This window comes from Lepidochelys olivacea, assembly GCF_965140295.1.
Source record: "Lepidochelys olivacea isolate rLepOli2 genome assembly, chromosome: 7".
Taxonomy (NCBI): Eukaryota; Metazoa; Chordata; order Testudines; family Cheloniidae; genus Lepidochelys; species Lepidochelys olivacea.
Window position 1 is genome coordinate 89,091,641 of NC_140417.1, and position 23,328 is coordinate 89,114,968.

The window sequence follows — 23,328 nt, forward strand, 5'->3', positions numbered from 1 at the left end:
GAAGTGATGATTAGAATGTTGTATGTACAAAAATGATCTATTTTATTTTTAGTAATGCTGTCAGGTGAGGTCCATGTTGTCTTCTGGTTCTCTTTATGAGGAAAGCGTGTCCCTCTAATAATAAAAAAGAAAAGGAGGACTTGTGGCACCTCCTTTTTGCGGACACAGACTAACACGGCTGCTACTCTGAAACCTCTAATAATAAAGCGATTCAACTGACATAATTCAAGAACACACTTGCCACCATTTTGATGGAAGCCAGTTCCATGTGTGCCATTATGCCATGATTGTCTGTCCCCACCGTAGCATTCATATTGCCAAAAACAATGAGAATATCATGTTATGGGACTGTGCTGATGAAGTCCTGCAGAATATTATAACAAGTAGCCTGATCATCCTTGTCATATTCATTCATTAGAGTATAACATTGAATGACAGTGTCTGAAATCTTGCCTGTATAATTTTGCCATTAACTGATTACCAGTCTAAAATTGCTCTTTGTGAATCAAAATTCAAGATCAACGCAACCCCTTCTCTTCCTCCATCTGGATTTCATGGGTAAAATCAGTTTTAATTGTTGTTTTTCATTTTCATAGAATCATAGAACTGGAAGGAACCTTGAGAGGTCATCTAGTCCAGTCCTTTGCACTCAAGACAGGACTAAGTATTATGTAGACCATCCCTGACAGGTGTTTGTCCAATCTGCTCTTAAAAATCCCAATGATGGAGATTCCACCACCTCCCTAAATTTATTCCAGTGCTTAACCACTCTGACAGTTATGACTTTTTTCCTAAAGTCCAACCTAAACCTCCCTTGCTGCAGTTTAAGCCCATTGCTTCTTGTCCTATCCTCAGAAGTTAAGAAGAACAATTTTTCTCCCTCCTCCTTGTAAAAACCTTTTATGTACTTGAAAACTGTTATCATGTCCCCTTCTTAGTCTTCTCTCCTCCAGACTAAACAAACCCAATTTTTTTCAATCTTCCCTCATAGGTCATGTTTTCTAGACCTTTAATCATTTTTGTTGCTCTTCTTTGGACTTTCTCCAATTTGTCCACATCTTTCCTGAAATGTGGTGCCCAGAACTGGACATAATACTCCAGTTGAGGTCTAATCAGCGTGGAGTAGAGCGGAAGAATTACCTCTTGTGTCTTGCTTACAATGCTCCTGCTAATACATCCCAGAATGATGTTTGCTTTTTTTGCAACAGCATTACACTGTTAACTCATATTTAGCTTGTGATCCACTATGACCCCCAGATCCCTTTCAGCAGTACTCCTTCCTAGGCAGTCATTTTGATTATATCTGCTTCTGGCCACCTGCGTTCATTAATACGAAGAATGTCTGTGTTATAATTTTCCATTTCTTTGATGATTTGGGCTGACTTTCTGATGGTAACATAGTCCTCACATTCCAAAAGCCCACCCAAAGTTAGGAACGAGCCTGGAACAGTCAGTTCTTCAGGGCAATAGTGTCCTTTCATAGCTGTTTTTCGCTGATATCATCATGCTGTCTATTTGAGGGCTATTTACTGATCCAAGGATCTGTATTTGGCATTTTATTTGTTCTACTGTTTCCATAACAAAAGTATTGTATGGGATTAAGTCAACTTCATGCCCAACCAGGAGAACCAGAAGACTGATTCTATTTTTTTTTTTTGGCCTGGTCTCTGCCCTTCAATCTGTCATGTTTGTTTAACCCTAATGCCCATTGAAGTAACTCTTGGGGTCATGGAGACATACAGGTGACCCCCAACACATCAAGGTATCAGTCTCTAGGGGAGATTAATATTAAATACCTCAATGATAATACTGAAAAAGGGATTCTGAAAGAATAGTAAGATTCATAAGTACATAAAGATAAGGTATATACTATAGCAGTATATATTGAACATATAGTTATTAACTCAGTGGACTAGTAGTCGGAACAGAATTAACTAGGGCTACTGTAATAGTTTTGTTTTGTAATATTTAAGGTTCTTGGATGGAAAACTGCTGGATATCAATAAAGAATTTCAGCCATACCTTGGGCAAGGAGGACGTATTCTGGAAATCCGCACCCCAGATGTGGTGGCCAATGTTAAGAAGCAGGCACAAGCTGTAGGCTACACAGAAGGGGCATTGCTTGCTTTGGCTGTCATAATCATCCTTTGCTGCATGCCTGCTATTTTAATAGTTATGGTCAGCTACAGACAGTAAGTACTCCAAATTTCTTTGTAATTGAAAATTCTTTCTTGTAATCTGTACACTTACTACACGGGGAATTACAGTTGGTAGCCCTGAACACTGGTCTGCTTTGAAAGCTGTCCCACATATCCAATCTAAAGTCTGGTTATTTTTAATGTCCTCCTCCTCCTCATGTCTTTATTTATATATATATATATTTTCTATTTATTATATATAAATGATGGAGTAATTATTTCAGATTATAGATGAAGTGAAACCAAAATCCCGAATCCAAATATCTAACACGTGAACATGGATTGCAGTCTGAATTTCATATCTAGATTTCTCTTTATCATGCTTCAGCCAGAACTCTGGGTCCATATATGCACAAACTGTTGGTAGCTCAGTATATGAATCGAGATTCAACTTTTATATTGCAGGGAAAATTAGATGACCCAAAATTTTATTGTGGCTCTAAAATATGAGGCAGTTATTATTTTTGATTTTTTCAGACCTGTGAACTACTTGGTTCCAGCTGGGACTAAAGTTCAAGCATCAAAACATACTGTAGAAAGGTTGCTCTTGTTGTATTCTAGCTCTTTTTGAATAGGCAGAAATCTCATGAGAACCTATTTGCTTTAGATTTCTTGTTACATTTAATAGATGCAAGAATTTTAAACAGTTTGGCTAACAAATGGATAAACATCTCAACTTTTGGGTCTTCATCTGACCCAACAGTTTGAGGTTCTCTCATTAATACATCTACTCAGTTGGAAATTGAGACCAGATATAACATTTCCTTTTTCCTTTCAATAAAAAAAATTAAGTGTCAATATACAATCTCTGAGCATCCTTCCAATTATTTAAAATTACAAAAACAAAGTGCAATTCAGTCAGCTCACACCTTCCGCCAGACAGTAGTTGATAATCAAATACGAACACCCCAATACATCAGCCTATACCTCAATCCCTCTCCCTCTCTTCAAAGGCCAGGTAAAGCAAATGGGCCCTGCAGCATGCCCTATTATGCAGCAAATCTTAGCTACTTAGAACCAAGTGTGGGAGGGCTTTCCAGAGCTCTGAAGTTCTTACAGAGGATGCCCCGCTATCAGATCTCTGTCTGTTATATTGGGGCGATTAAGTACCAGTGCCTTTGCAGACTGCAACTTGAGGCAGTGTATCACTGGGTGAAAGAATATAAAGAAGCCAATGCACGTGTATTATAATAGATCACTGGAATATGAATATTACTGCAGGTCTACAATATGGTGTAATTTACCAGGTGAGATTTTAGGCTTACCAGTTGTGCTGTTCCTTCCTACATGGTAACTGGAATAGAACACAGTACTGTTTGTCAATGCCCTGTCATAAGCAACTGCAACGACAGTGACATACATTGAGTTGTACTTATGATCGGGCTAAATTTGGCTGTATCTTTGTCTGTATCCATTATATATTGTATGTGGATACCACTTTGGGCTCTAGATGATAAAATCAAAGGCAGTCTTATGTTTTACAAGTGTAAGTTGAGTAACAATTCTCTTTAAACTTGTAGTCCTTTTAATTTGGCATTTTTAATAGCTGAGTTAGAATATTTCCTAGAGATAGGAATGATCAACATTCTAGTGGTTTGTGTTATAAATCAAATTTACTTAATCTTTTAAGGAGACATCACTGCATGAAAGAACAGTAGTATGCCTGAAGGCATGCTTAATAGTCACATAAGAAGAGTAACTGTGTTTTATAGCTATTTTTAAATGGCTGATATTTGTTTGCATAACATTTATATCTGAATGTTACCAGGTTTTTTTAGAGAATAAATCCTCCAAAAGGAGTCTGAAAGGCCATCGGTTTAATCAGCTCCTGCACTAGCCAGGGGCTCTACCTGGGGAGGATAACCCTAAAATACCTCAGGCAATCCAGACTGGAGCCCTTCTTTCAGGATTGAATGGGGAGTATGTGCTGAATAAACACATCTTCCAGGTTTCCTATCCACACTCCTCTCCCCAAGCAGTGTTTAAATGTAATTGTGCTTTCCAGGCAAAATATACCATTGAGAGCCCTGCACCTCAGAATATGCTTCCAGAAAATATATCCCTGTGTTGGATCATGTTTCTTGAGTCATATTGTGTTTAAAATTTTCATGCAGTAAATTTTTATTGAACAAAGATTCAAACTCTCATTAGTTTGCAATGTGGTTTTTATGTGATTTCTTTCCAGGAAGGAAAAGCAAATTGCAAAATTCCCCTTGATATCTATAGGAACAGAATCAGGTCCCAAATACATCAGGCTGTTTTAAGTAATCTATTTAGCTGTCATCTATCTAAAATCACAATTTTGTTGTCTACAGGTATCATGTACAGTTGGACTTTATATCAAACCACCACAAATAAATTATTACTATTATGAAAAATAAATCAATAAAATTCATTTAGACTGAAGACAATATAAATTATTTCCATCTTAATATAAACCTTATACTCTATTGAATTGTTTAGAAAACAAGTTTATTGTTGTCTTACTCCTTAGCTCCCCTTTTCCAAAGCTGCTTTAACATAATCTCCCGATCAACAATTCTGGCAAACAAGCTGCTCAATTTTGCCATTTAGTACAAAGATTATAGATGAATAAATGTAACTGTCACAGTCAGTGCACATATAATGGAAACATTAAGACTTGCTTGATATTAGAACTCTTTTGTGTGTAGTAGGTAGCTTTTCAATACTTTCCAGCTCAATGATCAGCTAACATCCAAAGAATTAATTTTACTTATTACCTTTTTTAAAAAATAAAGGTTAAACTAAATGCGTTTTACATTGCTTACTTTTAATGTGAAATTATCACTGTTAAAGCACAGCTCACTGACTGCATGTATTGCTTATAAATATTGTAATACATTATCATTATTATTTTCTTTTAAGTGATGCTTTGAAATGCACTGTCTAGGACAAACCAAAAAGCCAATTATGAAAACTATAGTATGAATTAATCACAGCAAGGGTGGCATATTCCACATAGAAGCCAAAATGTAATTGTGCTTTACTATGAAGGACTGTTTCTTTAATATTTGCCATGTTAAAATGAGGAGGCAATTATAAAACTTACATCATCTTTAATATTCCACTTTTAAAAATCCTAATTCATACTTCGATATCCACATCTTTAATCAATGTTTTTTTCAGATTCTGTGTAGCCCATAACTGATTTGTCCCCCAGTAATTCATGTCTATGGATGATAGTTTTATAACCGTCTCACAATCACAAAAGGAACTAAATGATTTTCAGTTACTTAAACATAATGGTTCTTAAATATGTCATTAATTTTGCAATTTAATATGTAAAATTATTGTCACTCTTAGTTTATTATTAATATAAGGTTCACTGTTTCAGATAATTGTTGTTGTGAATGGAACACTTCTAACATACCTTTCCCCCCCCTCTCTCTCTCATGACAACAGATTTAAAGAGTAAGTATTTACTTTTAAATTTGCTTCTTACACCTTGTTTAAGAATAATGATTGCTGATCAATATCTGCTTTTTATCATTGTACAAGAACAAAGGCCATTTGAAATTTAAGAGAAGCAAATGTATTGCCAGTGAAAGGAAATGCTTCCTATAGTCAAACTGTAGAATGCATTGCTACCTGAGATCTTTTTGTGGCTGGATTTAAAAAGAAACTTGTCAGTTTTATGACCATTTAATAAAACATTCAGTTATGTGCTAAGAGAAGGCAATCACATTTCATGCTGTTTGCCTGCAGAGAGAAGAAAGGATTTTTTCCCCATTGTACAGCATTATATAATTAACTAGGTACATTTTATGCCTAGGTTTAAAGATAGAATGCCATCTTATAAAAGATCAGGTGTTTGCCAGTGTCATAGACAAGATAGCAGGTTTAGTAAATCAGTGATATGCTCTGAGTGTCTGCTTCACTAAAGCACATGGAGGGGGTCTGAGGCCTATGGTGAAGGTGAAATAATGCTTCCACAACAACAATCTCTCTTTTTCTCTGTGAAGAATTTTCTGTTGGGGCTGTGTGGGCCATGGAGGCATGACAACGCCCCCTATTTAAGTCATGACTCTAGTGAAGGTTAATTCTGGTGAGAATCAAGTCCATGAGTGCTCCTAAGAAGTCACAGTATGTTTACGCCAGCTGTCCCTTCTACTCCAGGAGCCAAATTGCCAGGAAGGGGAAGCCAGTAAGATGGTGCCTGCTTCTGTTCATATAAGAGGTCCTTTTCCTTTTGATCCTGAAAATTATGATACCAGAGGGACTTACTCTTGCCAGCTCACAGGCTGCCATCCCTCCCCGTTGATGGGATGCTTCAAAAAACTTAGAATTAAATGTTCTCTTAACTTTTTCACAGGCTCTGCCAAGCTAGGGAATCCAAGTAATAGGGTTAAGCGCTAAAATACCTTGTATATGACACATACATACTAAATAAATAATAGCTTGATATTACATATAGTTTATATTAAACTGAAAACACCCCCACATATCTGTCTATATATGTGTATTCTCCAATAAGCTTGATTTTTTTTCTATGTTAATTGAACCACTTACTTTTTACATCATTTATTTTATTACCTTAATTTGAATTTGGAAATGTGGACAGACATGCTGAAGAAAACACTATAAAATGTGAAGGCTTTGCTTATGTAAACCACACACTTCCTGGGTGTGGTATTCTATCCCATCTAGTGGCATTGAGACCACTTAGAGAGAGATTAATGAGTCTGCTCTAGAGCCTTGGCTAAGGGCCATATGGCTTTTAGTTCATGCAGTAAAGACTCATGCATTTAGCTCCAGAGCTCCCAGGTTCAATTCTGCCCACCAACAACTGGCTATGTCGGTGGTACACTTATATAGAGCACAGTATAGACCAGAAGGATCCTGTCCTTTGTGCTGTTTACATTTCTGTCTCGTTGTGTAATTTTGTAATCATTGGGTGATTGTTCTTTACCAAGATTTTGAAGTAGTATAGCCTTAAAATAGGATTATAGTACAGAATCCATGGGTTCCGTGGCTGCGTGTGGCCTTTTAATGTTTATGAGATGTCATTAGCAGATATTGACTTCTGTTGAAGTGAACATCATGATTTATTGACCCAGGAGATAAATGTTCCTTGAAACATGAAGTCAGTAGGCCAAATTCATCCCTGGAGTAACTCAATTCAATTAAATACAATTACATCCAGGCTAATTTAGCCCACTATCAGTAATGGTTTTATACTATGAATAGTGGATATCCCAGAAATACTTGTTTATGAATATCATTATTTTAAACTAGCATTCTAAAGGGGAAATGAAGGTAGCTGTTCAGAAGAAATAATTATTGGATAATGCCAGAGCAGTTCAGGTCTGAGAATTTCAGAATTCAGTATTGTTAATTTGGGGGGTAAGAGCTTGGTAACTCTAGTTACCATCCAAATCTTTTCAGCCAAATATGAGAGGATTTTTTTAAATGTAACAATGCTGAATACAGGTAGATAGATATGAAACAATAAAATTTTCTAATGAACCAGTTTTACTTCTCTATTTTTAAATTATTTTAGAACTCCAGTAAATGACATCTTAGCTCCAGGCACTACCATAATCTAAATGTGAAGAATAATAATCATGATTTCTTTTGAAAATCAAGGTAGAGTCTGTTGTACTCTATTCTGAATTAAATTTCTCTCAATCCTGTTACCAGTTACATGGTAATTATTTGTTCTTTCTGACCCTTATCAATGAACTAGAGGGCTTGAATTTATGGTCTTCATGTTGACTAGAGCTGGCCAAAAAAAGGAAGTCCCTTCCTGTGAAAAATTTCATGGTTTTTTTTTCCTAAAAAATGCAAATATTTTTGCAGAAAGAGATTTCCTGAAACATTTGGTTTCAGGACATCCAAAATGGAATTTTCAGGCTTGTCAGCTGCCGACCTAAAAGACTCCTGTCAATTTAATTTTCTGCCTTGGTTCTCTGCCTCCCTGGAGCTCAGCCTCCTTGCCTCACCTCCAACCCAGAGCCAGGGTTCTCAGTCTCTTGTTACTTTTACTTTCTGCCTGCAGAGCAGGTTCCAGGTGGCCATCATTTCAATTTTCCTGATAGACAATCAAAATTTTTCAACAAAACTGAAATTTTCATGCAGAAAATTTTGATTTTACAAAAAGGGCATTTGGAAAAATCATTCAAATGGGAAATTGTGGACCAACTCTTATGCTGATAAAGGTGTTACAAGTCATAAAAATTAAACTTTGAGGGAGACTTTACAAATGTTTAAATTTAAATGTGACATTAATAAATGTCAATAAATGAAGGACTTTGCCAAAGCAGCCAGTTCACCACATACCACTTGATGAAAACCAGTATTGTTAAAGCTTAATTGTCCTCTTACTCAATTAAATGTAATTGCTAATAAATGTCTTATTATTTCATGATGATCAGGTGGTTTGGCAATTATATAAAAGTGGATGGTCATATTTAGATACATTTTGGAGCTCTGGAAATCCATAATGAAAGAGCAAGCGATAGAGTGATACAAAGCTAAAACAAATTGCTCACATGATTACCTTTCTTTGAATACAAAACAAGTAATGTTTGAGGAACTACCATCTGACTACGTGTCAGCCCATGTAAACTATAGAATATTTCTAACACACATTTTTTCCCTCCCTGCACAACTTACCAAAGGCGGCAAGCTGAATGTGCAAAGACAGCAAGAATCCAGATGGCCTTACCAGCTGGCAAACCATCAAGTAGCGCTGCCAATAATCTCTATGAAGAACTCGGTGACAGCACCATGTAAGTATTCATTGTGATTCATCACTAAAATTGTTAGTGAACCAAGGCATAGGTCACGTTTCTGAAATGTCTTTTATTACAACATAATTGAATAGATTTTTCTTGATGAGGGTATGTTCCACAAATGACTTGAGCTTCTTAAAAATCAAGAAAATAAATAAGAGGGCTGGAGACTCAGCTGTGCTGCAATGGCACAAAAGGGACAGAGTAGTCAGCTGGGATCTCTCCTTGTACGGGGAATCTCCAGGGGAAGTAGTATAAAGTGTAAAGCTGCTCATTAGGCATTGCTAGAGCATGCTGCACTTCAGTGTTTTTGGGCCAGCACAACAACCCATAGGTGCTATAGCAAGTTAAAATAGTCCTGAGGCTGCTCTAATTTGCATCAAGGTTAGGGGGCTTGAAAGGTGGCAGAAAGTCTTTACTTCTCAGAGATACTGAATGCAGCTCTGGCATACCTGAGAACTTGGCCCAAAATGTTATTTCTTCCAAGCTGCCTGCTGAATATACTTTTAAAACTCAATCAGAAAACCCATTTGATAGACTTCTCAGTATGAAATATTCCATTGGCTAAAGTTTTTTCTTTGTAAATCTGAAGTAATTTAAATGTTGAAATTAAACACAATGGGGCAATAAAATAGATTGTAAAAAATAGTAGTTAAAGGAAAGCATCTTTTTGCCATTATATGTCGGTAACATATTTGTAGCTGGAATGTGTCTTGGGTCTTCTTTTCTAACAGGATGATATGACCAAAGTCATTGTTCTATTAAGACAATAAATTACTAAGAAAGGGTCACCTGTACTCATGCACTGATGTAACTTAATTGTAATCAAGGGACTCCAAGCAGAAATCAACACAGTATGAACAGATCATAATAGCACAGTACAGGGAAATATTTACACATACAATATTTTTGCTTATACGCTGTCAGAAACTATTTATTACTTTTGTATTATTTTAAAAGAATAACATTGAGATGACAACACTGAAAAGAATAGACTTCATAAAGTATTTGGGAGCGGGGGTGCTGGCGCTATCAAGTGTTGGCTGATTTTTGTTCTATTTTGAAGTCACTTTTTCCCCCTTGATCAGAGAGTTCATATATATATATTTGAGTTTATAAAAATGTTACTATAGCAGGGTGAAGAGTATCATTGCTTTAGTATGTTTTAAATTTTGATTATTTAAAGACAGGGTCTGATTTCCAAGTGTTTTGGGTTGAATTTCTCTTTATGAATAGAGAACCTTTACATTACTCATTGAAACAGGAATAGCGTCTCTTGCAAAATTAACCACTGAGATTTTTCCCTCTTGGCATTTTATGCCTGTGAATTGTTACGGTTTGGGTAGCTGGAAGAAAGAAGTATGTTTCACAGAAATACAACACACATAGAATTTAAAAGGTTATTGTATGTGAATTCTAGGTCTTGATCTAGGTGGGTCTACTCACATCTTTATAATTACACCCATGCTGACGTACTTTGCTGGATCAAGACCCTGGTTCCTTAAAGTCTAACCCAATTCCTGTGAAAGTAAAAGGATGACTGCAATTCACTTTACTAGAAGTTGGATTGGACTGGTTACAAATGGGCATTGGAAGCTTTATGAGTCTGAATTCTCCAATCTAATTGATGTGCTTTCAGCCAGGCTATGAGCAAGCTTTGTGTTTGTGGACAAAATTTGCACCTGCAAAGTTTTGCATAGGTAAAATGAGTTGCAGATGCAAATCTGAATACTTGCATCTTTGATTTAGAGACACACTTACTCAGATTTGTCACAACACTTCAACTAAAAGTATAAATTTAGCAAATACAGATTTTTCCCTGTAAAAGGGACACCATCTATGGAATATATATATAAATAAACCATTGTAAAAATGACAAGTAAATATTTCCACAGCATTGAGATATTGATCAAGGAATCTCTAGCAGAAAATAGAGATATGGAAAAATAATGTAAATCAATGCACTTAACAATTTTAAAGAGAGAATGTTTTTCAATAACATTTAAATAAAAGTTTATCAAAAATCTGTGGAGTTTAACTGAATCCAATATTTGGTCCAAAGGCAACAATCTACCTCAGAAAATCAATCTTCAGGGGAAAAAAATTATAGTAGAAATTGTAAACTCATTTTCAACTTGCAGGTGAATTGCAATATTACATTTAAATTGCTATAGTATATTATAATCTCATGCATAACTTTATTTTTTCTTATCAACTATTTCTCGAATCTCCAACAATTTTCTTAAATACCAAAGAATGGAAATTTAAGAAAACTGAAAAACTTACTTGTCTTTATTTTTCATGCCTTTCCATAATTGTCCTTTGTCAAACATTTTATTTCTGTAGTGCTGCCTTACGTCTTATTTTCTTAATTTGTTTTTGGGTTTTTTTGGAAAGTTAAGTGGAACTAAAAATTTTTTTTTTGTTTTAAATTCATCTTATGTCTCATGACTTCCATTCTTTCTCCATCTTTGGATACATAGGCATCAGTAAGTAAACTTACTTCACCATGCATAATGTTTGTAGCCAATAGAAACAGTAGTTGATTCTTCTATGGTTAGTTTATGTTAAAACTGTAATTAATTGCCATTGAGTATCAGCCTTTATTTTACAATGGTGTACTACATGGAAGACATTTACTTTTAAGTGGAAAGATTTGTGTATCTCCTTTCATTTTCCTTAACCCTTTTGTACCAAGTAGTGATTAAATACAGAACTGTAATTGCTGAACTTGAATAGTATTATTTCTAAGGACCTCTAGTCTCAGCACCTACACTCTTTGGTGATTGGTGCTCTCCAGATACCTAAAACAGATTGATAGGTAAGCAGGTTTCTCAAGCTTGCATTCAGTCAGAACCTTTTCATCCTTTACCTATAATTTCTTTTTAGGCAGCCATCACTGCTCTAGTTTGCAGAAATATGACTTCAAACCAATCTGATGCAGTTCCTTGTTAGAACAAAGAGACAAAATAATGTTCTACAAATATTAAGGTTTCATCATAAAATCATATAAAATATAAAAATAGTCTAGCAATCAAGCAGCTTTTCAAATAATCCATTCTCATACGTATCAAGGGTATATCAGTTTGTATGTACTTTATATTTGGAAGCAAAGTGGATCTTCATTTAACTTCAGGAATCATTGATTTTTCCAGTCTCTACATTTGAATATCCATGTGATCCACTAAGATGGCTGAGGAAGCTTGTCCAATATGTGTCAAGGCATATTGTTTAAAAATAAGTTAATGATGTAAAATAACATATCAAATCCCCATGATCAAATACTCATTAAGTATTCACAAAAAGAAAAGGAGTACTTGTGGCACCTTAGAGACTAACAAATTTATTTGAGCATAAGCTTTTGTGAGCTACAGCTCACTTCATCAGATGCTGTAGATCAAGAAAGCTTATGCTCAAATAAATTTGTTAGTCTCTAAGGTGCCACAAGTACTCCTTTTCTTTATTTGTGTGGCTTCTTATTTTACTCTCATTCAGTACTGTTTAAATGTCTTTTCCTCTGTTCTTGAGTGATTTCTCACCTTGGAATGTTTAACCATGCCACAGTAAATTTCCCTTAGCCTAATTTTCATGAAATTTCTTGAGTTTGGGGAGCGGGAGCAGGGGGAGAAACACATTCCAGAATATAGAACTATTTAACTAAGCACTCTTAGAACCGTGTCCTGCCATTTGCACTAAACATTGTACAATACTGGGGCTTGTCTAGACAAATACTTAGTGTGCTTCAAGCTGGGGTTTGAAGCTACAGCACACTGGCAAGTTGTGCACTAATTTTCTGTGCAGACTCTACAGTCACATGCTAGAAGGTTGGGTTGGTTTTTTTTAAACTATTCTTTTTGATTAAAAACACCTGACCCAGTTTTTCTTAAAGTTAAAAAAAAAATCAACTTTGGGTAGCGACCAAGCCTGGAAAATTTCAACTGGAAAGCTGAAAATATTAGACATTTACTGAAAACGGGGAATAGAAAGGAACTCATAGGCAACTTTAGTTTATCATGTAGTTGTCATTACTACTCTAGCTGTACTATAGCTGTAATTGATATACATATAGAACTATAAAGTGGTAGATTTAGAATAATTTAGCTATCATATCCCATTACACATGCGTATTCTGAACATGTCATTTGTGTTCTAGAAAAACTATTTTAGAAACATATTTTTTTTTTAATTAGGACTATTTTTTGTATGACTTCACCTGTAAAGGTACATCCATTAGTTTCAATTGGTTCATCTGTATCAGACATACAGGGAAACATAAAAGCTCTACTAAAGTTACAATTTTAAAATTCAATATGTCATAATTTTCAGGTCTAAAAGACAGTGCTGGGTCTTATTGGTGGAAAATGGGGAATCATCCCTTTACAGGGATTAAGCTCCATTTCTAACCAAATCCAAAATTGACAGAAACTTGTCACTAGGCCAGGAAAATTTTTGTAAGTTCCAGGCCTCAGGCAGCTGCAATTTGGAAGAGGCCAGGTGAAGGATGCTTGAAACAGTTTGACAATTCTTTTAAGAGTTTGGAATATTGGAAGTAGTCCAAGCGACATTATATTTTCCCATGTTAGGTTCAATAATGTGTAGTATAACTGTTACTAACAAACTATGTGGAAAAATGTGTCAAGTCTTTGTTTAGATCACTGTATCAGGGGAAATAATAATTGAAAAGGAAAGTGTCATTGTTTCCAAGGATAGAAAGGCGATGTGGTTAAGGTTAGAACTCATTTATGTAGGTCAAAGCTTGTTTTCTTTCTCTTTTCTTCATATCCTTTTCCTCTGGAGAAGATGTAAAAGTAAATGTCTTGCCTCAGTAGACTTTTGTAAATATCTATTTTGAATAACAATATGTTCGAAGTAATGCTATGGCATTCATTTACATCATAAATTCATTTTTTTCTCATGAAAATTTATGTACATGCATGTTTCCTTACATGTGATTATCTTCTTTTCTTTCAAGTCTTTTTCTTCTCTACCATTTCCAACAAAGCAGGGGAAAAAAGTCAGTCTTAGAAGAAGGAGACCGTCAAAGAGTAATAAGCAGCTTTGCTTCACGTGCTATTGAGGCTCACAAGCAGTCTAATATCAATGGATCGTTGAACAATAATCTCCCCAAATCTGCAAGTAACATTACATTTTTATCTGATGAGAACCCACTAACAACTCAGAACCCTTTGTATATAGAAGGTGTTGTTCAAGGTTCACCCAGCTCTTCATTGCTCCTGAAGAGGAAAGATGTTTTAGACAGTCTTTCACCTAGAAGATTAGCCTTGAAAGATGCCCTTTTGGGGTGCCCTTTGGGAGGTATTCACCGTGCATGGACATTACCAATTCGTATTACTAGGAAGCATGTGTCTGATGCTCTCAGTAGGCCAATTATCATGGATCCAGTTCAGTGGCAACAGGAAAGACTCAAAGCAGAGAAGGAAAGAACTGACAATCAGCACAGCAGGGTTGATATTAGCAGTCCAATATTTAAAAAAATTATTGGCACTAAGTTAACTGTAAAAGAGAAGGCAAGACAGTTTGAGCAACAGGCTTTGCAGGAAATGAAACAAGTGAAATCCTATGATATGAAATGTTCACATTCACCAACACACAGCAACTGCCACGAAGAAGGAGAAAATACTCTAGAGTTGTCTCCTGAATGTCTGCTTGCTTCTCCATGCCATCGCTCTCCTCCTTTCTCCTCTTTGACACCTTCTACTGAAGTAGTTGAATTTCAATCACTGGCAGTTCCTTCAGTAATCATCACTCATCATGACTGTCCTGAAGAACTTTCTCCTCCACCAACTCACAAACCACCAACTCCTTCTTTTAGGATAAAGAGCCCAGTTCACCAGAGTTTTCTGGCTGCTCAAACCAAAGTGGAAGTAACAGAAAGCATTCCAGATCCACCCAAAACTCCCCCTCCTCCACCACCCCTGCTGCCACCTCCTCCTCCAACTCCTCCTCCATTGCCACCACAACCTCCATCTCTTCCTACCATTTCTCTAGCCCTCTCCTCCTCATCTAGTCTAAGTACCCAGCACCCTTCCCCTGTAAAGCATACTAAGTCCCCTGCCAAACAGCTACCAGTGTCATCACAGGCCACAGCACCTGAGCCACCACCTCACAGGGAGTTGAAAGGGATTCTCAAAAATATTCACAACTTAGCAGATATTGAAAAATCTGTGGCTAACATGTACAGTCAAATAGACAAAAACCACATTCTACCCAAGCACATATCCAAGCTTAAACCAATTGCAGCATCCGAACTGCCAACTACAGAAACTGTTGCTGAGCACAGCCAGCAGAATGGCAACTTGAGCTGTATAGTTGAGGAACTTGAAAAGCGATTCCCATCCCAGTCCACTGCATTATAAATTGCAGTTGAATTTTTTCTGGTGTATATTTTGCATGACATGGCTATCATAGTACATGTTATCTGCCTCATATGTTCCATAGCTAAAGTACTTCAACACTGATGAAAGAATTCAGACTTTTTTCCTCTTTGCTGTATATTGCTATTTGTTTGTTCCTGATGCTAAACCTCCAGTCCATTTTCTTTGCCTGATCACTTCTAACTTTGTAATGTATAATATTTTTAAAGGTAGTTCTGTGCACTCTGCATTTTACTGTTTTATTATGCTGATTTATTTTCTTTGTATGCTTGCAAAAGATTCATGAGGAAAAGTGTCCCTTTAAAACCAATGAACTATATGTAGCAGATATATGTTGACACTCCTTTATTCTAAACAGTCTACATTGTTTTGTCACGAGGGTACTCTAATGTTGTAGGTTATGTCAATAAGCAAGGCAATTATGCTGAAATACTGAAGGCATCTCTTGCTTTACCCATAAAGTATACATCATGGGAGAACTCTTACTTTTACTGGAAAATGTTGGATGTCACAGAAATGCAAATGATGCTAGAAAACAAACTCCGCAATAACAAGACAAAGTTGTTACAACAATGTATCATGTCATTCTATAGGAGATTGTATAGCATTCTGCTCTGGTGACATGCTTTCATCTCACTGTTGTCCTTGTAGGTTTGATCATGGTTTTTCTGTTTATTTGTCAGTCAACCTTATTGTCCTCCTTTTTGTTATCTACATTATGCCTCCCATTGCTTCCTTTATTCTGAAACTTCATATTGTGGGTCTTCACTTTTGTAAACCATTTAATGTAAAAAGTGATTGTGAATTTTGCTTGTTCATATTAATTAGGTATCTCTTTAATCATATTTTGTGCTAACTTGCTAAATATTGGTAGTTATTTCCACCAATAACATTTTTGCGAAGCTTTGAATGTAATAATCATTCTGATCAGTGTCATAAAGAAAAGGTTTTATAAGTGTCTGTAAAAGATGTATATAGTATGAGTAGCATTAATTTAAATTAAACCCACACTTAAATATTTCGGTTATATTAAATTAGCTTGTCCTTTGAAACAAATAGTAAGTAAAAGGAGGTTTGGCATAAAAAAATGAATGTAAGTTTAGCTCGGTGCTCAGTTTTATTTTTCCTCTTTTGCCAAAATCCTAGATAATCATGTTAAAACTGACACTTTTAATAGAATTAAATGCAGTAGGGTGAGGAGCTGGTACGTAAAGGAAGCTACAATAAAAACTTAAAACCTGTCCATGAGAAAATGTTATCTGTTCTAAGCAGAAAGGTAATTATAAGGGTACTTAGCTAACTGCCTTGAAATAGCCAGCTTTTCCACGGTATGTGGTTTTCTTTTCTTTTCACTACAGATGGGACAAGTATGGATGTTTCAATCAGAAATTGCTGAAGATAGTTTCTCTTCTTTGTCCCAGAGCCAGACTCTGTGAACCTCATCACATAAATTCAGCTGATATATTCTAAATACTCTATGCCTAATATAGTCTCCTTGCATAGTGGGTGAGATTTTAGCTCCAATGCATGTAATGAATAGCAATAATAGCCAAATATGTAGGGAACATGATAATCGATCCATTTTTTGCTGTAACATAAGTTTAATATTTTATAGGAGTCAAGCGTTTTTAATAATTGCATATGGTGCTAAATTCTCAGTGAGTAGTACAACTGCAGCACCAGCAGCAAGTTTCCACTCACAGGAAATCAGACAATAAGTCTGTAAGGCTTAAATCGAAACTAGACGTATACCAGTAATTCAGGATATGTTGCTGGAATAATCCACAACGCTAGGGTGGCCACTGACATATCTCCAGCATATCAGACATTCCAGTCCTACTAGGAATGGCAGGGGAACACCCCTACCTGTGTGGCCCTGCCCTGACAGTGTGTGCAAGGTCACACAAGCAGGGTGGAGCGGTGTGCTCTTCTGAATTGTATCTACTGTGCATGATCCTGGATGAAACCACATCTGGCTTTCCATCAGGACTGGACAGGACAAACCAAACAAAAGCAGGACTGTCCAGCTTAAAACTGATTAGTGGCCTGCCTGTACAACATTACAATGCTTTGCATTTGGTCAGATGTGAACGCCGTACTGCAGTAGTGTACCAAGTAGATTTTATAAGCCCTGATTTAGCAAAGACTTATTCAAGTGCTTAACTTTATACACTGAACAGTACAAGTGAAGTCAATGGAACTAGTCGCAGTGCACAAGGTTAAGCCCACATGTGAGTCTTGGCAGGATCAGGGCTATAATTCACTTCTGTGACGTAGATTGTATAGCTAGATATGGCCTGATTTGCAGAAGTCACCCATACATCCCACAGAAGTCAATGGGAGCTACAGCTGCTCAGCATTTTTAAAAGTCTGGCTAATAGTGAATTTCTTCAAAGTTTATTCAACTATAACGTTGTGTGACCTTCCTTAATCTGAATGGTCACCTAACACAGTAGCCTCCTTCTTTTAGTTCAATCAGGTCAGGCTCAAAAGAATCTGTAGGGAAAATGATACCACATTAACTAGTGCTTCACTCACTCGTTGCACTTCCTTCGTCATTATGGAGAACTAATCCTTAATACTAATAAAAGTTTTAATGTTTGGCGTTTTTTAAATTTGTTTTCATTTTCATTAGAGTTAATATCCATGGGCAGCCTTGGTTGGCCAGCCAAGGTTTTTGGTACTAGCTGGCAATATACTCCAGTGACTTTGTTACAGTTCCAAAACTGTGCAATGATAAAGTAGCAATCTGGAGCAGTAGGAAGTACAAGTTCCTCTCTGTCCCCTCCCATCCTTTTGCCTGTGTTTTCTTATTAGATTATAAAGTCTTTGGGGGCAGGGACTATATCTTACAGTGTGTTTTTACAGCACTTAGTACAAGGGAGGCCCTGTCTGAGTTGAGGCCTCTGTATGCTACTGTAATATACATAGTAATAAATTACTGAAAAGTATCCAAAACAAATTTCAAAGACCTTGAAAATCAAGGTTGTTATTGTTAGTCCCATTAACTTAATTGTCATGCTCCCTGAATTGGTTCTTTAGGATCGACTGTAGACTGGACATGTGGCCTGTATTTGCTATTTTTTGGACCAGCTTGACTGTCTTTAGGATCAATTGAACAAGTGACTTGATTACATAAGTGACTAGCACTTCCTTCACCACCAGATAAAAGACGGTCCACAGTTCATCCAATACTCAAAGCTGGTTTCTGGCTTCATCATTCCCTTAACTCTCACCATGATAAATTTGATTTTTTTCTTACTTAGAACAAAATCTTAAAACACAGACTTGTTGGGTTTTTTTTTAATTTTCAAGTTTTAAGGTAGTTAAATAATAATCAACAGTATGCAATTGGTAGACGATACCAACTGTCTTGCCACTGGCCTTTTGGAGAAAAAAGTGGCTATTTATTATATGTTTAGAAAAATTCTCTCTTGCTAGCTTTGAACTGAGTGAAACTTTTTATTTCAAAAAACAAAAAGTAGATCAAACAATTCTAATATGTATTTACAGTGTTTGCTGTTGATCTTTCTTTTGCTTTTAATACAAGAATAAATATAAAATATCTTAAAATAAAACATTCAGAAGGATTAAAGTGGATACATAACTGCTGGGAAAGACAATTCAAAAATCCTTCAAATTACATTAGCAATATAGAGCAGTGGAAGGTGTGCCATTTGTGCAAATAACTTCATTTTCACAGTAATCCTTAACTATAAGCACTAGTTATATAAAATAAGTGTTGTGTATGTTTTGGCATTAGCATACATCATCTTTCATACTGTTTCCCTTGTTTTTCTTTTTTTTACTAAATTGAGGGCATCTGTCAGATTGAAAGCCATGGAAAACAGATGGTACTTTTTATCCAGACATTACTACAGATCCTTCGGGGGAGATTTTTAAAATTATTTAATGGGAATGAAATGTGTAGTTTCACCTTGGACTTTCCTTTTATAATGGAAGCTTATGGTGTAGTGTGAAATACCAAGAGAAATGAAAGCTATTAGAAAGCTTTGCATCTTTTTTGAAAGTGTCAAAGCATTAATAGTAGAGAAACAGTATGAGCACTTCTCAAAAAGCTTGATTATGCAATGTGGGTGCATTCTCAGCAAACTGGATTAAAAAAGTAAATAAGTATTAATTTACTTTCACTACTTGCACTTTTAATCTGCAGTGTGTTGACCATGCAAGAGCAATTAAGTTTAATAGGCTTGCTTATCCTTCTTGCAACTCAAGACCTTCAATTTCTAGAGATTGTTGTAGGCTACAAGAAAATCAAATACAGTGTTGCTCAAGTAGTTGTTGGAAAGTTAAAGATCATATTTTGGTGATAAATCTTCATTTCATTACTTTCTTATCATAGGGACAACTGCAGTAATTTACCCTGATAATCAATAATGTGCTGAATATTAATAGAAAAGCTTTACAGATAGTGTTATTAAAAATTGAGAGTTCATTCTGTTCTTTAGTTTTCTCTCATCTGTAATTAAATGATTTTCCTAGGTTGCTATGTACTAGCTTAAGCTCAACACAATTTTGAGCATTTACCCTCTCTGGATCAAAATATCTTAAACTTTCCTTTTATAGGAATACTGAGATGTAAATGCTGTTCAATATTTTTGCCTAAACCATTTAAGGTTCCTGGAATGAAATGTGAAAGTATAGGAATTGACAGACTTAAGAGCATTTTTCCAGTATGAGTGGTTCACTGAATATGAAATAAAAACAGAAAATATTCCAATAAGATCAAAAGCACAAAGCCTGTGGAAAAATAACCATAGATAGTTGAAAGAATATAATGCCCATATAAACACATTGAGGAAATGTTAGGATAGGTATAATTTTAATAATAATGTTATTAGTGGAAATTAACAATTGAAGTTCATGGTCACAATCTAGCAAGCCCTGCATGGGTTCAGAAAGCCCCAAAGATAAAAGCTTAGTGTCTATCAGCTGCAAGAGAGCAAAACCAGGAATTCTGCACCTGCTCTGTGCCACAAGAAAGATCTCTATGGCAGGACTCCACCCTCATGGTGGAAAGAAAGGAAATGGGTGGGCAAGGGATATGGCCAGAGGCACTATGCACAGTGTGTGCTTCCTCTCCCCATCCATATCCTATTCTACCAGTGCACTGACTGTCTGACTTACTGGGACTCTGTATGCAACTCTAAACAACAAACAGATGCAATACTCTTCCTCAGATATAGTTGTGTAAGTCCAGACATATATTTTGTCTCGAAAGGCACACTTATTTTGTATTCTTAGATAAATATTTCTTACCATGTTAGTAACATTTCCAAGGACATTCTTTTTCCACCTCACTTCCATGAACATAGTGAATATGAACTACATCTTTACATACTCGTAGAGATGCGTACTAATGATATGTTTTTCTTTTTCTGAATGTAGGCAAGGATATGCACAGCAAGAGGTAAGGCTACTCCCCACCTATATTATTAAAACAGTGTGATAACAGAGAATGTATAAATTCCTATTTACAGCACTTTTTTCTTCAGCTGTTTAAAACGCAGAGAATTGTCTTTTCAAATATTTTTGTTTGATTGAAATCTTAACAATAAATTGAAAAGTTGCATTAATATAAATTAATTTTCTTAAAAGGCTGAAGATTGCTGGGGAAAGCTGGGTCAAACCCATTAATGTCAGGGCCTGCAACAGCAGTGTATCCAGCTCCCTATGCGCTGTACCCCCTTTGGCATCTGCAGAATTGCTACCTTGCTATGATTTGCTCCTTCTGCAGGGCTGCATTCATGTGTCTCCTCTGATGGGGTGAATATAGCAAGTAGTAGGACTTTGTTTTTTCAATAAAGGCTTTATTTTGCCAAATAAACTCACGAGTAGCACCTTACTATATAAATAATCCCACTGAATTCAGTGGGACTCCTTGCCGAGTAAGATGCTACCATCCTTCCTCAAGAAGAGTAGTATCTGCCCCTAAATTACAATGCAATATGTGACGTGCCTTGTAAATTACAACACTCAAAGTAAGTTATAAATAAGGCCTGTCATTTTCAGTTATTTGTTTCATTTATTTCCTGGGATTTATTTAAAAAAATGAAAAGGGAAAAATCAGTAATAACTGAAAATAAAGGGCAATGGACAGGGAGCAGGGGTGCTCAGTACTCACAGTAGCTGGGGCAGCTTTCTGCAGCAGTAAGGAGGATCTCAGCTGCCAGGACCCAGCTCTCTGTGGTCTTGCTCCCACATTGCTCTGAGGAGGTAAACGGGGACACGCTGAAGGGCTGGAGTCAGGAGGAAAGTGGAAGGCTACAACCTGTGAGTACTACCCCCGCCCCAGGCATGCCGCACTTCTGACCCTGGCTCTTGTGTGTGGCACCATCTGCTTCCTCTGAAAAAAATTCCTGGATCCCAAAAAGATGAAAATCAGCAAAACGTGAATACTGGTGTTTTCAAAAATCCAGCAATTTTTTTTTTTGCGGGGGGGGGCGGGATATCAGTAAATACTGATAAGAAGACAGCAACCACAGAGGAAAATAAAGAGGAAGTGATGATCTTGTGATTAAAACACAGGACTGAAAATCAAGATACCTGAGCTTTCTTATTAGTTCTAGCATAGACTTCCTGTGTAACCATGAGAGAGCCTGTGGAAGCCATGTTGGGAGAGGAGTACCGAGTAGTAATGTATAAACCCCTGTACAAAGGCCAGAGGCCACTGCAGGAATCTCAAGATGCCCACAGATTTGCCTTCCACCTACTCTGAAGTTTTTTAACTTGCACAGTGAATTATCTGGCCTTTGGAAATATGTTTAAGATTCACAAATAATTCAGAATATAATTATCACATGACTGGGAATTAGACTGTACATTAGACAAAAGAAATAACAGACTGTAAATTGATTTTACTGCAATATGTACTTACATGGTGCTCTATATACAATGTAACTAAAAAAGTATTCAATGAGTATTGAAGTATTTTGGCCATTCTGAAATTAAAAATACAGATAGAACGATGTTCGGAGGCTCTCCTTCAAACCTTTCAGTTTCAACATAAATTACTTCTCTACTAACTTGCACTGTCTGATTAATCTTTCTATTTCTAATTATCTTTGTCAGCAACAGCAATTGCTGAGACCCTCTCTTCTCAGACCAGAGGTACTGTTTTTCCTCGTCTTACTATTCTGTAACTTTCAAAGCTGCCTTTACAGTATTTTCTGATCTAAATTTCTATTTTCTAGGTAAATTTTTCTTCACCATTGAAGAAAACGTTTATTTTGTAGAAGAAAAAAAACCCTGAATTTTTTTTAACCCATTTATTTAGTTTGATTAAAAATAAGATTTTCTGCCTCAGCACTATCCTCCCACTTCTTTCAGTCATTACTGTTGACTTCAGCAACACCAACTGCAAAGTTTACTAGCTTTCTTCTCACATTAATAAACAGAATAATGTCATTGCTATCATATTTTTATCTAGTTTCTCTGGTGCCAGTCAGTTGGTCATTATTACTCCTACAGATGAGGTGAGCAAAAATAATGCCTTCCCAAAAATAATAAGAGTGTGGTGTAGGATCTGGATTATATCCTTGATGCTTTAAATTGAAATCACGTAGACATGATATTGCTTCCAGTGTAATCAGCAGAACAACTCCCATTAACTTCAGTAGGAGCAGGAGCAGGTCCTTTGGTTAGATCCTTGGTCCTGATAAATGTGCTTTGCACTGTGCTAGTAAAGTAAAGCTGCCTTAAAGCTGGCCAGTATGGCCAGCTGAAGATTCCTCTGGCATATGGGAACCACTGGTGGAGTAAAGCTAATATAGTTGACAGAGGTGCTAGGACATAGGTGCTTGGGGAAGGAGCGGGGATGGCATGCCATGGAATTCCAACAATCCCTGGCAATCATAGCAACTCCCAGGAGCCACTGAAAAGGAAAAAGGAATCTAGAACAGCTCTGAGGGGGTCTGGACTTTATGTGGGGCTGGACTTGCCCCCAGGATCCCTGGTGAT

The 23,328-nt window shown here is 36.4% G+C and overlaps 1 protein-coding gene across 1 annotated transcript in view; it reads left to right on the plus strand.

The window, feature by feature from the left end:
• PCDH15 (protocadherin related 15) overlaps window positions 1-23,328 on the plus strand; it is a 772,236-nt gene that overhangs the window by 738,332 nt on the left and 10,576 nt on the right. Inside the window, exons 30-33 of the mRNA XM_084633606.1 lie at window positions 1,974-2,192; window positions 8,840-8,950; window positions 20,758-20,779; window positions 22,441-22,479. Coding sequence (XP_084489732.1) covers window positions 1,974-2,192; window positions 8,840-8,950; window positions 20,758-20,779; window positions 22,441-22,479 — 391 coding nt within the window. The remainder of the gene's footprint in view (window positions 1-1,973; window positions 2,193-8,839; window positions 8,951-20,757; window positions 20,780-22,440; window positions 22,480-23,328) is intronic.